At 48.1% G+C, this 11833-nt stretch overlaps 1 protein-coding gene across 1 annotated transcript in view; it reads left to right on the top strand.

The window, feature by feature from the left end:
* Window positions 1-404: 404 nt before the first annotated feature.
* LOC135892391 (SLAM family member 6-like) overlaps window positions 405-11833 on the top strand; it is a 30423-nt gene continuing 18994 nt past the window's right edge. Inside the window, exon 1 of the mRNA XM_065420161.1 lies at window positions 405-504. Coding sequence (XP_065276233.1) covers window positions 453-504 — 52 coding nt within the window. The 5' untranslated portion in view covers window positions 405-452. The remainder of the gene's footprint in view (window positions 505-11833) is intronic.

The following is an 11833-nucleotide window of genomic DNA, read 5'->3' as shown; positions in this document are numbered from 1 at the left end:
GTGTAACTACACCTCACAGTGTGGATGTAGCCAGCTTTTCTCTGCAGTGCTTGGCTGCACCCATCCTACGCGCCACCACCGGTGCTCTGTAGCACCGACGTAGCTTTGATGAAGTAGTACAGGGGTTCTCAAACTGGGGGGCATGACCCCTCAGGGGGTCGCAAGGTGGTTACATGGGGGGGGGTCGCAAGCTGTCGGCTCTGTGGGGCTGACAGCGCCGAGTCCCCGTTAAATTAAATTAACCCCCTTTTTAATTTAGAAGTGGGGGCTCTCACTCAGAGGCTAAAACGTTTGAAAGCCACGGAAGTAGTAGTTACTTAGTTCTCTTTTCTCATGCGCACTTAGCTGTGGTTTCCCAAGGTCGTTGTAAAGCGGAAGGAGCTGGGCTTCTTGTCTCAGAAGCCAGTGACTGTTCGAGCCACATAGGAAACTGCACCAGCTCTGACAGAGAAATGGGGACACCTTGGTTTGTGTGGCTCACTCTCCTCCTTTTCTACAAAGCCGGTAAGTGCGGGCTGTGAAGGGAGTTTGTCCATTGCCTTTGCTGGGTGTTTGAAAGGACAATGCCGGCCTGACTTTATCATATACACAGGCTGGAGGCCGAACTCCTCCACTGACATAAGGGCTACAATACAGGGCAGCTTGGCCTCATCTCCAGGCCTGAAGGGACCTACCTCTAGGCGGAAGAGGGCAGTTCAGGTTTCGGGACTCAGTCAGTCCCCCACTTCTCTGTGGAGGCTGCCAGCCATTGAAGTGGCAGCGGGGTTTGTGCTACAAGCTACAACACACTGGAGCCATTCCACATTGGTCCCTGAGCACCTGTCAGCGTCGCCTTCAGGTCGGAGCAGCCTGATGGGGAGTCTAGCCGATCTTCCAGGCTCTGTGACCTAGCAGACAGCAGGGACAGTCATGAGAGTTAGGGCCTAAATCCTGGCTGTGCCGCTCTGACAGCAAGTGACTGCGCTGCTTTGTGTCTGCGTTTTGCCCATCTGTAAAATGGGGCTAGTGATCCCTGTCCTCTCCATAACTGTTCAAAGTACTACTTAGGCCAGGCACTTGCAGAAGTAGGAACTGGACTCTGCCACGGGAGCGAAAGGGGCTTTACAAAATGTCTTGTGCCTCATTGCAAAATGTTGGAAGTCTTACAAAATGTCACGGCAGCAACAAAAATCCATGTTGTCAGTAGCAGCGGCTGTGAGTTGGGCCCCGGGAAACAAGTAATTGCCTCATTTCCCTGAGCCCTTCAGAATAACGATATTTCTTTAGCATGTGGCTCATATCTCGTGTTTCACTGCTTCCTGCGTCATGTTGCTTATGATACTTGATTATAGTGAACTCTTTCATTTACTAGTGTAAACCATCCAGAGAATGTTATCAAGCAAATCTAGGCACCCATTTATTAATTGGGATCCCTGTACCCGGTTGATTTCAGTGTGTCCGTATTCATGTACAAGGGGCCACATTGACTTATCCTGATGCGGGATGGGGGGCAATATTTTTAATTATTAAATTAGAAAATTAAATGGTAAACCCTTCAGAGCGGGGACCATCTTTGTCCAGGGCCTAGCGCATTTTGGGTGCTAGATTAATAATTGATTGTCGATCATATTAATTATTGATGAGGTGTATTGTTGGTTGAATGATTCTGTTATTAATTTTCAAGCTGTTAGTTAAACTGTCTGTTTTCTGTATAGTTATAATGTAGCTAAGGAAAGAGTCACTCATACAGCATGTGCTGCCTAGGAATTTACCGCGTTGCCAACTCTCATGGATTTATGTCTCACAATATTTAGTGTTTTTTCTTAAAGTCCCAGCTACTAGAATCAAGAGATTGCAGGAAAATCTCAACTTGCCTTTATTTAAAAAAAAAAAAAAAAAAGTTTCTAGCTCTTCTCGTTGCAGAGAAAACTTGGAAATGTGAAGCAATTGTTAAACCAATCTCTTGATTTTGGGGGGGCTTGACTCAGGATTTTTGAACACTTATGTTTGGCAGTTCTAACACACTAGCAATGCAGTGCAGTGTTTCAGATAAAGGTGTGCCCATGTTCAAATCCCCACCTTTCTGAGAGTAGACAGAGTTTAGGACTTTGCTATTTCTTTAGGATCAGTTTGGGTTGCAAGGCTGTTGTACAAGACTGCACATTCGCCATGGTGTGGATTGCAGGTGCTTTTATATCCTGAAACACAACGGTCTATTTACGGCTTGTCTTTCGTACTTCACCACATTGGCAGGTGTAGGGTGACCAGATGTCCGGATCTTATAGGGACAGTCCTGATATTTGGGGCTTTTTTTTATATAGGCTCCTATTACCCCCCCACCCCCTGTCCCGATTTTTCACACTTGGTGTCTGGTCACCCGAGGCAGGTGGCAACTACCAAAAAGCTTTTGTAGCATTGATCTTGCCACACTGGTATGTGCCAGCAACAGCTCATCCAATTGCTTCCTGGTCAACAATGTGTGCACAAGCGAGGAGACCTTTACTTCTCCACTTCTTCTCTCAGCAAAAGACAGACTAATGCAGTTGAGCTGACCGAGAGCAAGCTACGCCATCATTCGCTGACCGTGCAGCCCATCCAGTGCCCATTGAGGTCAATGGAAAGGCTCCCAGTGACATCAATGGGAACTGGATCAGGCTGACTGGGGACGTCTACACTGCACCCTAAGCCCAAGATCTGACTCAAGTTTGAGCCCAGGTGCCCCTTCTGACTACATACAAATCAGCCAGTCTTGGGTCAGCAAGCGCTCAGGACCCGGGTCCTAGGACCCTGCTGTGGGGAGGAGGATCACAGCCTGAGTCCCGCTGTGACTGGGGTTCAAGCCCTGTCATTTTGCAGTGTGGACGCAGCTTAAGCCACAGACCTGAGTCAGAAGGTCTGCTTAGCACAGTCTGGACACATTAGCATGGCCATGAAACCCGGATCCAGCAACTATAAACTCAGGTTTACGTGGGATTGGGAACACTGAGTCCCACACGCCTGGGTTTACATGCACTGCAGACGGACCCTACGACAGCTTTGCTGAATGATGCTGCTTACACTGTGGGTACTTGCCTATCTGTGACACTTCTCCGCTTTGCAACTTCAACCTTTCCAAGCCTGTCCTGTATGACATTGGATAGCTGTGAGGCAGTTTATCTCCACCCCCCCCCCCACACACACACACCTGTTCTCCCTCTTCCCCTAGAAAGTAGAGCCATTGGAACGGCCAGCAAGATTTGTTCTCAGTAATAGCCGTGAAATCCAAAGGACTGGTCTCAGGGGCGAATAGCTCTCAGCAGCCATTAACCTCACTAGAAACTGAGGGGGTCCAGCATGTTGCAGTGGGTCCCATCCTTGCCTTTGGACAGGGACGGTCTTGTGCTTACGGTACAGGAAATCTGGGCTCAATTCCCACCTCTGCCACCCACTTGGGCAAGTTGGGCTGGGCAATTTATGGCCATTTTTCAAAATAGCTCACGCTGGGAGACACACAGAAGAGGTCAGATTTTCAGAACAGCTCAGCAAAGCGGGAGCCACAGATACGCACGGAAATCTGCCCCCTGCTTCACCTCTGCTAATGGAGACAACAGCCCTTTCCTCCTCCTGCCCTTTGTCTTGTCTATTTGGATTGTAAGGTCTTCGGGGCAGGGACTGTTTCTGACACCTGGTCTACACTAAAACTTAGGTCGAACTAGCTATGTCGTTCCAGGCTATGAGCAATTTCACACCCCAAGTGCTGTAGTTGGGTCAACCTGAACCCCACTGTAGGTGCTGCTAGGTCACCGGAAGAATTCTTCTGCCAACCTAGCTACCACCTCTTGGGCGGGTGGATTTACTACAGTGACAGAAAACTCCCTACCATTGCTGTAGTGAGTGTCTACACTGTGGCACTACAAAGGTGAAGGTGCAGCTCTGCAACGGTGCCGCTGAAGCGCTTGTAGTGTAGACGTGCCCTTACTCTGTGTCTGTGCAGCGCCTGGCACAATGGGGCCCCAGTCTCATCATAATATCACCACAAGATCTATTTAAGAGGGAGGGAGAGAAACAATAAAGAGAAGCATTTACTCAACTTCCCGTAAGCGAAAATTCTGCAAAACCCCCATGGGTGGACTGGCGTCTAGAAAACTGCTTTACAGCGGTCAGTGTTTGGTGGCTGTGACTTTGTGTCATAGGCCCTGTCTGCACCTTTCAAACGCTTCCTTTCTTCCCAGCAGGGTGTCAAGCACACAGCCGCTTTGTCCATCCTCCTCATAAACCCCGTACCTCTAGAAGTAGCCGACTTCTCTGTAGTGGAGCCAGCCAATCTCTTTGTCCTTTACGAAGGCCCCACCACTACCCTTCTCACAGCTAGGGATGCTAACTGCCAGGACACATCTGCCAGAGAAAGCCCTCGCTTGCTCCTCAGACACTCCTTGCCGGGAGCTGTTGTGGCCTACCCAGGAGAGACACTGCTAAAATTTATCCCCAGAACAATCGCACAAAGAACATAACATCAAATTAAACTGCTGTGCACAGGCAGATGCATGCACCACAATGAGCCTGTTGGTCTAGCTCCCCTTCTGTCTCCACACGTATCCGTCCATCCATCCCCATCCATCCCTATTCATCCATCCATTCATTCACCTATTCCTAGTGTGATAGACCCAGGCCAGTTGGGAACAGCAGAGTAGCAGAAGGGAGATATATTGGCCACTGGATGAGCAGTTTTCTGTTCCCTGAGTGACCAGAGCAGGGGCTGCTCCAGGCTAATAGACCACCTGACTCCAATTAACCTGCTAAGAGTCAGGTGAGGCAGTTAAGCACCTGACTCTAATTAAGGCCCCTCTGATGCTCTAAAAGGGCTCACTCCAGTCAAGCCAGGGGGAGCCAGCGGAGAGGAAGTGTGTGAGGAACTGGGAGCAAGAGGAGTGCAAGAAGCCGAGAGTGAGTAGGCGTACTGCTGGAGGATGGAGACGTACAAGCGTTATCAGACATCAGGAGGAAGGTCCTGTGGTGAGACTAAGGAAGGTGTTTGGAGGAGGCCATGGGGAAGTAGCCCAGGGAGTTGTAGCTGTCATGCAGCTGTTACAGGAGGCACTATAGACCGCTGCAGTCCACAGGGCCCTGGGCTGGAACCCGGAGTAGAGGGTGGGCCCGGGTTCCCCCCATACCTCCCAACTCCTGATCAAACACAGGAGGAATTGACCTGGACTATAGCTTCTACCAGAGGGGAAGGTCTCTGGACTGTTTCCTGACCCACAGAGTGAATCTGTGAAGCGAGCAAATCCGTCAATAAGCGCAGGACCCACCAAGGTAGAGGAGGAACTTTGTCACACTGTCCATACCTATCCATCCATCTATCCCCATATTTACCTGTCAATCCATTTATCCCCATCCCTGCCTATCCATCCATTCATCTATCCCCATCCATATCGAGCTGTCTATCCATCTATCTCAATATGTCCTCATCTGTCTATCACAATATATACCATCCTCTCTAATCTCTTTCTCTCAGTAGTCCTACTGCTATATGTTTGGACTACAACTGCTAAAGCAAATTTTTTGTGTTGCTTTGTACAGTGATTAAGGGATGAACATAAGAACTTAAGAAGGGCCATACTGGATCAGACCAATGGTCCATCTACCCCAGTATCCTGTCTTCTGACAGTGGTCATTGCCAGATGCTTCAGAGGGAGTGACTAGAACAGAACAGGAAATCATCAAGTGATCCATCCTCTGTTGTCCACTCCCAGCTTCTGGCAGTCAGAGGCTAGGAACACCCAGAGCATGGGGTTGCATCCCTGACCATCCTGGCTAATAGCCATTGCTGGACCTGTGCTCTATGACTTTATCTACTTCTTTTTTAATCCCATTATAGTTTTGGCCTTCACAACATCCCCAGGCTGACTACGTGTTGTGTGAAGAAGTACTTCCTTTTGTTTGTTTAAAACCTGCTGCCTGTTAATTTCATTGGGTGACCCCTAATTCTTGGGTTATATGAAGGAGTAAATAACACGTCCTTATTCATATTCTCCACACCAGTCATGATTTTATAGACCTCTATCATATCCTGCCTTAGTCATTTTTTTTCAAGCTGGAAAGTCCCAGTCTTATTAATCTCTCCTCATATGGAAGCTGTTCCGTACCCCTTAATAATTTTTGTTGCCCTTCTCTGTACCTTTTCCAATTTTGATATTTTTTTGAGATGGGGTGACCAGAATTGAATGCGGTATTCAAGGTGTGGGCATACCATGGATTTATGTAGTGGCAATATGATATTTTCTGTCTTATTGTCTATCCCTTTCCTAACGATTCCCAACAGTCTGTTTGCTTTTTTGACTGCTGCTGCCCATTGAGCGGATGTTTTCAGAGAATTATCCACAACGACTCCAAGATCTCTTTCTTGAGTGATAGCAGCTAATTTAGACCCCATCATTTTGTATGGCTAGTTGGGATTCTGTTTTCCAATGTGCATTACTTTGCACTTCTCAACATTCAACTTCATCTGCCACTTTGTTGCCCAGTCACCCAGTTTAGTGAGATCCTTTTGTAGCTCTTCACAGTCTGCTTTGGATTTAACTATCTTGAATAATTTTGTATCATTGGCAAATTTTACCACCTCACTTTGCCACACCTCTTTTCCAGATCATTTATGAACATGTGGAATAGGACTGGTCCCAGTAGAGATCCCCGAGGGACACCACTATTTACCTCTCTCCATTCTGAAAACTGACTATTGATTCCTACCCTTTGTTTCCTATCTTTTAACCAGTTACTGATCCATGAGAGAACCTTCCCTCTTATCCCATGACCACTTACTATGCTTAAGGGCCTTTGGTGAGGGACCTCGTCAAAGGCTTTCTAAAAGTCCAAGTACACTATAGCCACCCGGTCACTCTTGCCCATATGTTTGTTGACCCCCTCAAAGAATTCTAAGAGATTGGTGAGACATGATTTCCCTTTACAAAAGCTGGGTTGACTTTTCCCCAACATATCATGTTCATCTCTGTGTCAGATAATTCTGTTCTTTACTATAGTTTCAACCAGTTTGCCCGGTACTGAAGTTAGGTTCACTGGCCTGTAATCGCCAGGATCGCCTCTGGAGCCTTTTTTAAAAATTGGTGTCACATTAGCTGTCTGCCAGTCATCTGGTAGAGAAGCTGATTTAAATTATAGGTTACATACAATGCTTAGTAGTTTCCACAAAGCTTCTGTGCTAGAAGGAACATTCTGTCAACTAATCAACTGGCACAAATTAGCATTGCTCCAACAGAGCTACACCCATGGACGTCCACTGAGCCAGGTTCTCTATTTTCAGGGCCAGTTCCCTCTCACTGATGCTTAACATCTTGAATTCTCGGAAACTGTGAAGCAATTTCACCAGAAATAGAAGCTCCCCATTCCCTACAGAGATAAAGGAAGATCAGAAATGCTGCAATCAGGAGTAATATCATCTATATTCTGTCCACTCACATTTCTAAGAGCTAAGGGACCTTCTTTTAGAATCTGACATTCTGGAGAAAGGTATAAACCCTGCCTGACCATGAAGTCTAACTGGAACCTATTGAGCTCACAGTGCTTACAGCAAACTCTGTTCTTCACACCCTCATTTCCTATCTCTTGGCTTGATTTTTCCACTGCTTAGCACCTTGTGCCGTCATTTACACGTGTGAAAAGTAAGTGCAAAGTGGGTGTAGCACAGCCAGGGGCCAGAATCCGTGTAGCTCTGTTGACTTCAGTAAAGTTGAAGGATCTGTAGAGGTGCACATGACAACCCCAGGTGCCATATGGTGAAGAACCGGGGCCTCCATCTGTACATTCTTCAGACTCTAGCTGGGATAGATGCTCCGTCAGGGCACTTCACAGTGAGGCTGAACTGCCATTAGCCACCTACGTGTCTTTAACCGAATGCTGAAACCAGAATCATGATGCCACACTGCCATGTGGCCATCATCATGCCATGTCATCACATCAGTGCATGATGATTGACACATATCAATGCAATGGGGGGGGAGGGATAGCTCAGTGGTTTGAGCGTTGGCCTGCTAAACCCAGGGTTGTGAGTTCAATCCTTGAGGGGGCCACTTAGGGATCTGGAGCAAAAATCTGTCAGGGATGGTACTTGGTCCTGCTAGTGAAGGCAGGGGACTGGACTGGACTGGACTCGATGATGTTTCAAGGTCCCTTCCAGTGCTGAGATAGGTATATCTCCATATATAATCCTATTGTGATGCTGAGTCCAGTCAAGGTGCCAGAAATAAACTCAGGACCCTATAACCATCCTGTGAGCTCTGGAACTAACCTCATGGGGCAGGCAGATGGACCCAGGAAGACTGGATTGGCCCCACCAATCCCATGGTAGCACTTGACTCAAGTTTCCATCTCCCCACTCACAGTGTTAAGTCCTGGCTCCCACTGATGTCAATGGAAAAACTTCAGTTGACTTCAATGTGGCCAGAAGCTCACCCAGTAGGTTTTTAAGGCCAATGTGCTTTATTTATCTTCTTTCACTATTTCCATCCTTTCCGTCTGATTTTTCTGGTGTTTGCTGTGCCATAGTCCGGAATTAACTACTTGCAGGGCATGAGGAACAGAGAGTTAGTAAAAAAAAATGGAAGATTTATATTTATTACACTAGCCCAACTGAGAGCAGGGCCCCCTTGTGCTAGGCCTGCGCATGTACAGAGCAATGGATAGGCCCTGCCCTGAAGATCTTACAGTCTAAACAGACTAGACAGGCCAAAGGGAGGATCATTATCCCCATTTTTACAGATGGTGGAACTGAGACAAAGATTAAATGACCTGCCCAAGGTCACATATGAGTCTATGACAGTGCTGGGAACTGCATGCAGATTTCCTGGGTCCCAGCTCATTGTCTTAATTACCAAATCAGCTGACAACACACTGACTAATTTCGGGAGGGTAGCATCCAGCCCCAAAATTTCAGCAAAGCTCCCAGTGACGGCACAACGGGGAGTCTGGACCAATGGAGGACTTCAGGTCTGAATCCTTGATGAATTTCGTGCTGGTGAAAGGCACCAAACTGACAACCCTGGAGACACAGGTCCTCCACCCGCAGATGTATCATGGGCCGTGGCGGCACAAACTTCCCCATCTGCCTGAACCCAGACCTGGAGGGACCACATCTAGGAGTCAGAGATGAATCGTCTCCATGGATCATTCAGACCTAGGTCTCTAGACGCCAGCAATGGACCAGATTGTCATTTGGACACGTGGACGTAGAGGCAGAGCTCTGTATTTCATCACCAATCTCCAGGGGTTAGCTCGCCATCGTCACTCTTGCTCTTCCTCTGGTGAGGCGTCTTAGCTGTGCACAGGAAATGTTTCAGAGTCCAGAGGAGGCTGGAAAGAAGAACAGAAAACCACTGCCGGGTGCTGCTTCCCCACACAACGAGGACCTGAGTCTCGTCTCGCTCGCTGACGCTGCTGTGAATCAGGAATAGCTCCACTGAGTTCCGCTGGCGAGGCGTTCGTGTAAACCGGAGGAGACTCATGAACAGAGGCGTTCGTGTAAACCGGAGGAGACTCATGAACAGAGGCGTTCGTGTAAACCGGAGGAGACTCATGAACAGAGGCGTTCGTGTAAACCGGAGGAGACTCATGAACAGAGGCGTTCGTGTAAACCAGAGGAGACTCATGAACAGAGGCGTTCGTGTAAACCGGAGGAGACTCATGAACAGAGGCATTCGTGTAAACCAGAGGAGACTCATGAACAGAGGCGTTCGTGTAAACCGGAGGGGAATCAGGTCCAAGTTGAGCCTGTGCAATCTCCACAGTGGCTCACGCAAGCGTAGAGCGACTCAGAATCTGATCCCGGTTGCAGTCAGTGAGGGATGAGCAGTGACTGCCACCCACGATGTAAATAAATGACAAACCGCTAAGGACAGACCTTCCCCCCACCCAACTTCCCTAAACTCGGGTGGCAAAAGGAGAGCGAATAGGGAGGGGGCAGAGAAAATGTGCACACCTGGGGCAAATCACGAGACTAAATAAACCCTCCATCGGTGCCTAGCTGTAGGCAGTAAATCCTGAAGGCTACATCTACACGGCAGTCAGTGGGTGTGATCGCAGCACACATATCAGAGCTATCCTTGATCGTGCCAATGCCTTAAAACCAGCCCTGGAGCCAGAATGACGGGGCGGTGGAACAGGCTTTGCCACCCTAGTACGTACCCAGGGTCCCAGGGGGGCCCGTTTTAATGGGGTGCCCAGGGCTGGCGTTAGACTTGCTGAGGCCCAGGGCTGAACCCTGAGACCCACCACCCAGGGCCGAGAGCTTCAGCCCTGGGTAGCAAGGCTCAGTTTACCAGCCCCTGCCTGGGACTGAAGCCCTTGGGCTTCGGCTTTCGTCTCCCGACCCGGGGTGGTGAGGCTCAGTCTCGGGCTTTGACTTTGTCTCCCCACCCGGGACAGCGAGGCTCAGGCAGGCTCAGGCTTCGGTCCCCCCCTCGTGGGGCCGTGTAGTAATTTTTGTTGTCAGAAGGGGATCGTGGTGCAATGAAGCGTGGGGAACCGCTGTACGAGCCCATGCTGCCGCAGCTACGCAACTATTTCTAGCAAGCTGGCTTGATCAACTAGCTCTGATACATGTGACGCTCTCATATGCACTGTAGACATCAGGGTCAAACCATCCTATTGAATTTAATGGAGTACAGACTATCCAGACGCTGAGTGTGTGACTGCAATCAAAGACCTGGGCACGGCCGCGGCTGGCTCAGACTCTCAAAATTGCAGTGGAGACATTTGGCCTCAGGCTGGAGCCAGGACTCTAAGATCTTCCCCCCTCGCAGGCTCCAGCCCGACCCCAAACATCTACACAGCAATTTTACAGCCCCACAGCCCAAGCCCTGCAAGCCCTCATCAGCTGTGCCGGGCCAAAGATAATTGAAGCAGATATTTATGGAGGTGAACTATCTCCAATTCAATAGGTTAATCATTAATATTTGGAGGATTTTCTTGCCATGCTGTATTAGGAGGAGAACATCACCAGACAGACATTTTAATTGTTTTATTTAACTAAAACAACAATGTTAAGTATTCTGGATTTTTTTTCTTCAGCAGCAAACTTAATATTTTAACAAACAAGCATATGTCCCTCGTTTCTCACATTTATCTCCGGACTTCGTCTCCTGGTCCAGATCTATTCCGCCCTCAACAATCTTCTATTTATTGAACTTTTTGAAATTTTTCACTTTTAGAGAGAGGTAAGGGATTGACTCTGTGGACACAAATTTGCAGAGGGACAATAGAGTTGAGGTCTGTTATTTCTCACCTCTATATATTATTTATTTATTTTAAAACATTTTTGCTGTTAACAAGCATGTTACCTCTGGAGACACAAATCCCCAGTTTGAGAACTGCAAAACCAAGCATCTCTGATGGTATCTTCTAGCCTGAGCACTGAGTCCCATTGGGTAGATAGAAAGATTAACCTAAATAATCTATACAGCAGCCCCTGGAACCCCATAAAATTGGGTCTCTAATCCATGAACTATTGGAACTCATTTACAAAACTTTTCTTGAACATTACGTGAATATATTGTCTCATACTATAGAATTAGAATTTATAATCCCTATTCCATGAGGAGATATAATGTATCTTAATTAAAACTATCTTTAGATAGGGTTTTTTCCTCAAAAATCTGATTTAAATAAAAAAATCCATTGATTTTTATCCAGCCTGACAGCGGGGCATGGTGGGGGGGAATTGGGGATTGGTCCCCAGCTGGAGCGAGGGAGGGGCCAGGTGTGAGATGAGCACAGTGGGGCATGGGGGGAGGATTAGTCCCTGCTGACTGGAGCGAGGCAGGGGCCGGGGGCAAAAGCACAGTGGGGCAGGAGCTAGGGTTGGTCC

Source organism: Emys orbicularis, chromosome 20, assembly GCF_028017835.1.
Source record: "Emys orbicularis isolate rEmyOrb1 chromosome 20, rEmyOrb1.hap1, whole genome shotgun sequence".
Lineage (NCBI taxonomy): Eukaryota > Metazoa > Chordata > Testudines > Emydidae > Emys > Emys orbicularis.
The sequence above is the reverse complement of the archived record's forward strand: the minus strand, read 5'-3'. Positions and strand labels throughout refer to the sequence as shown.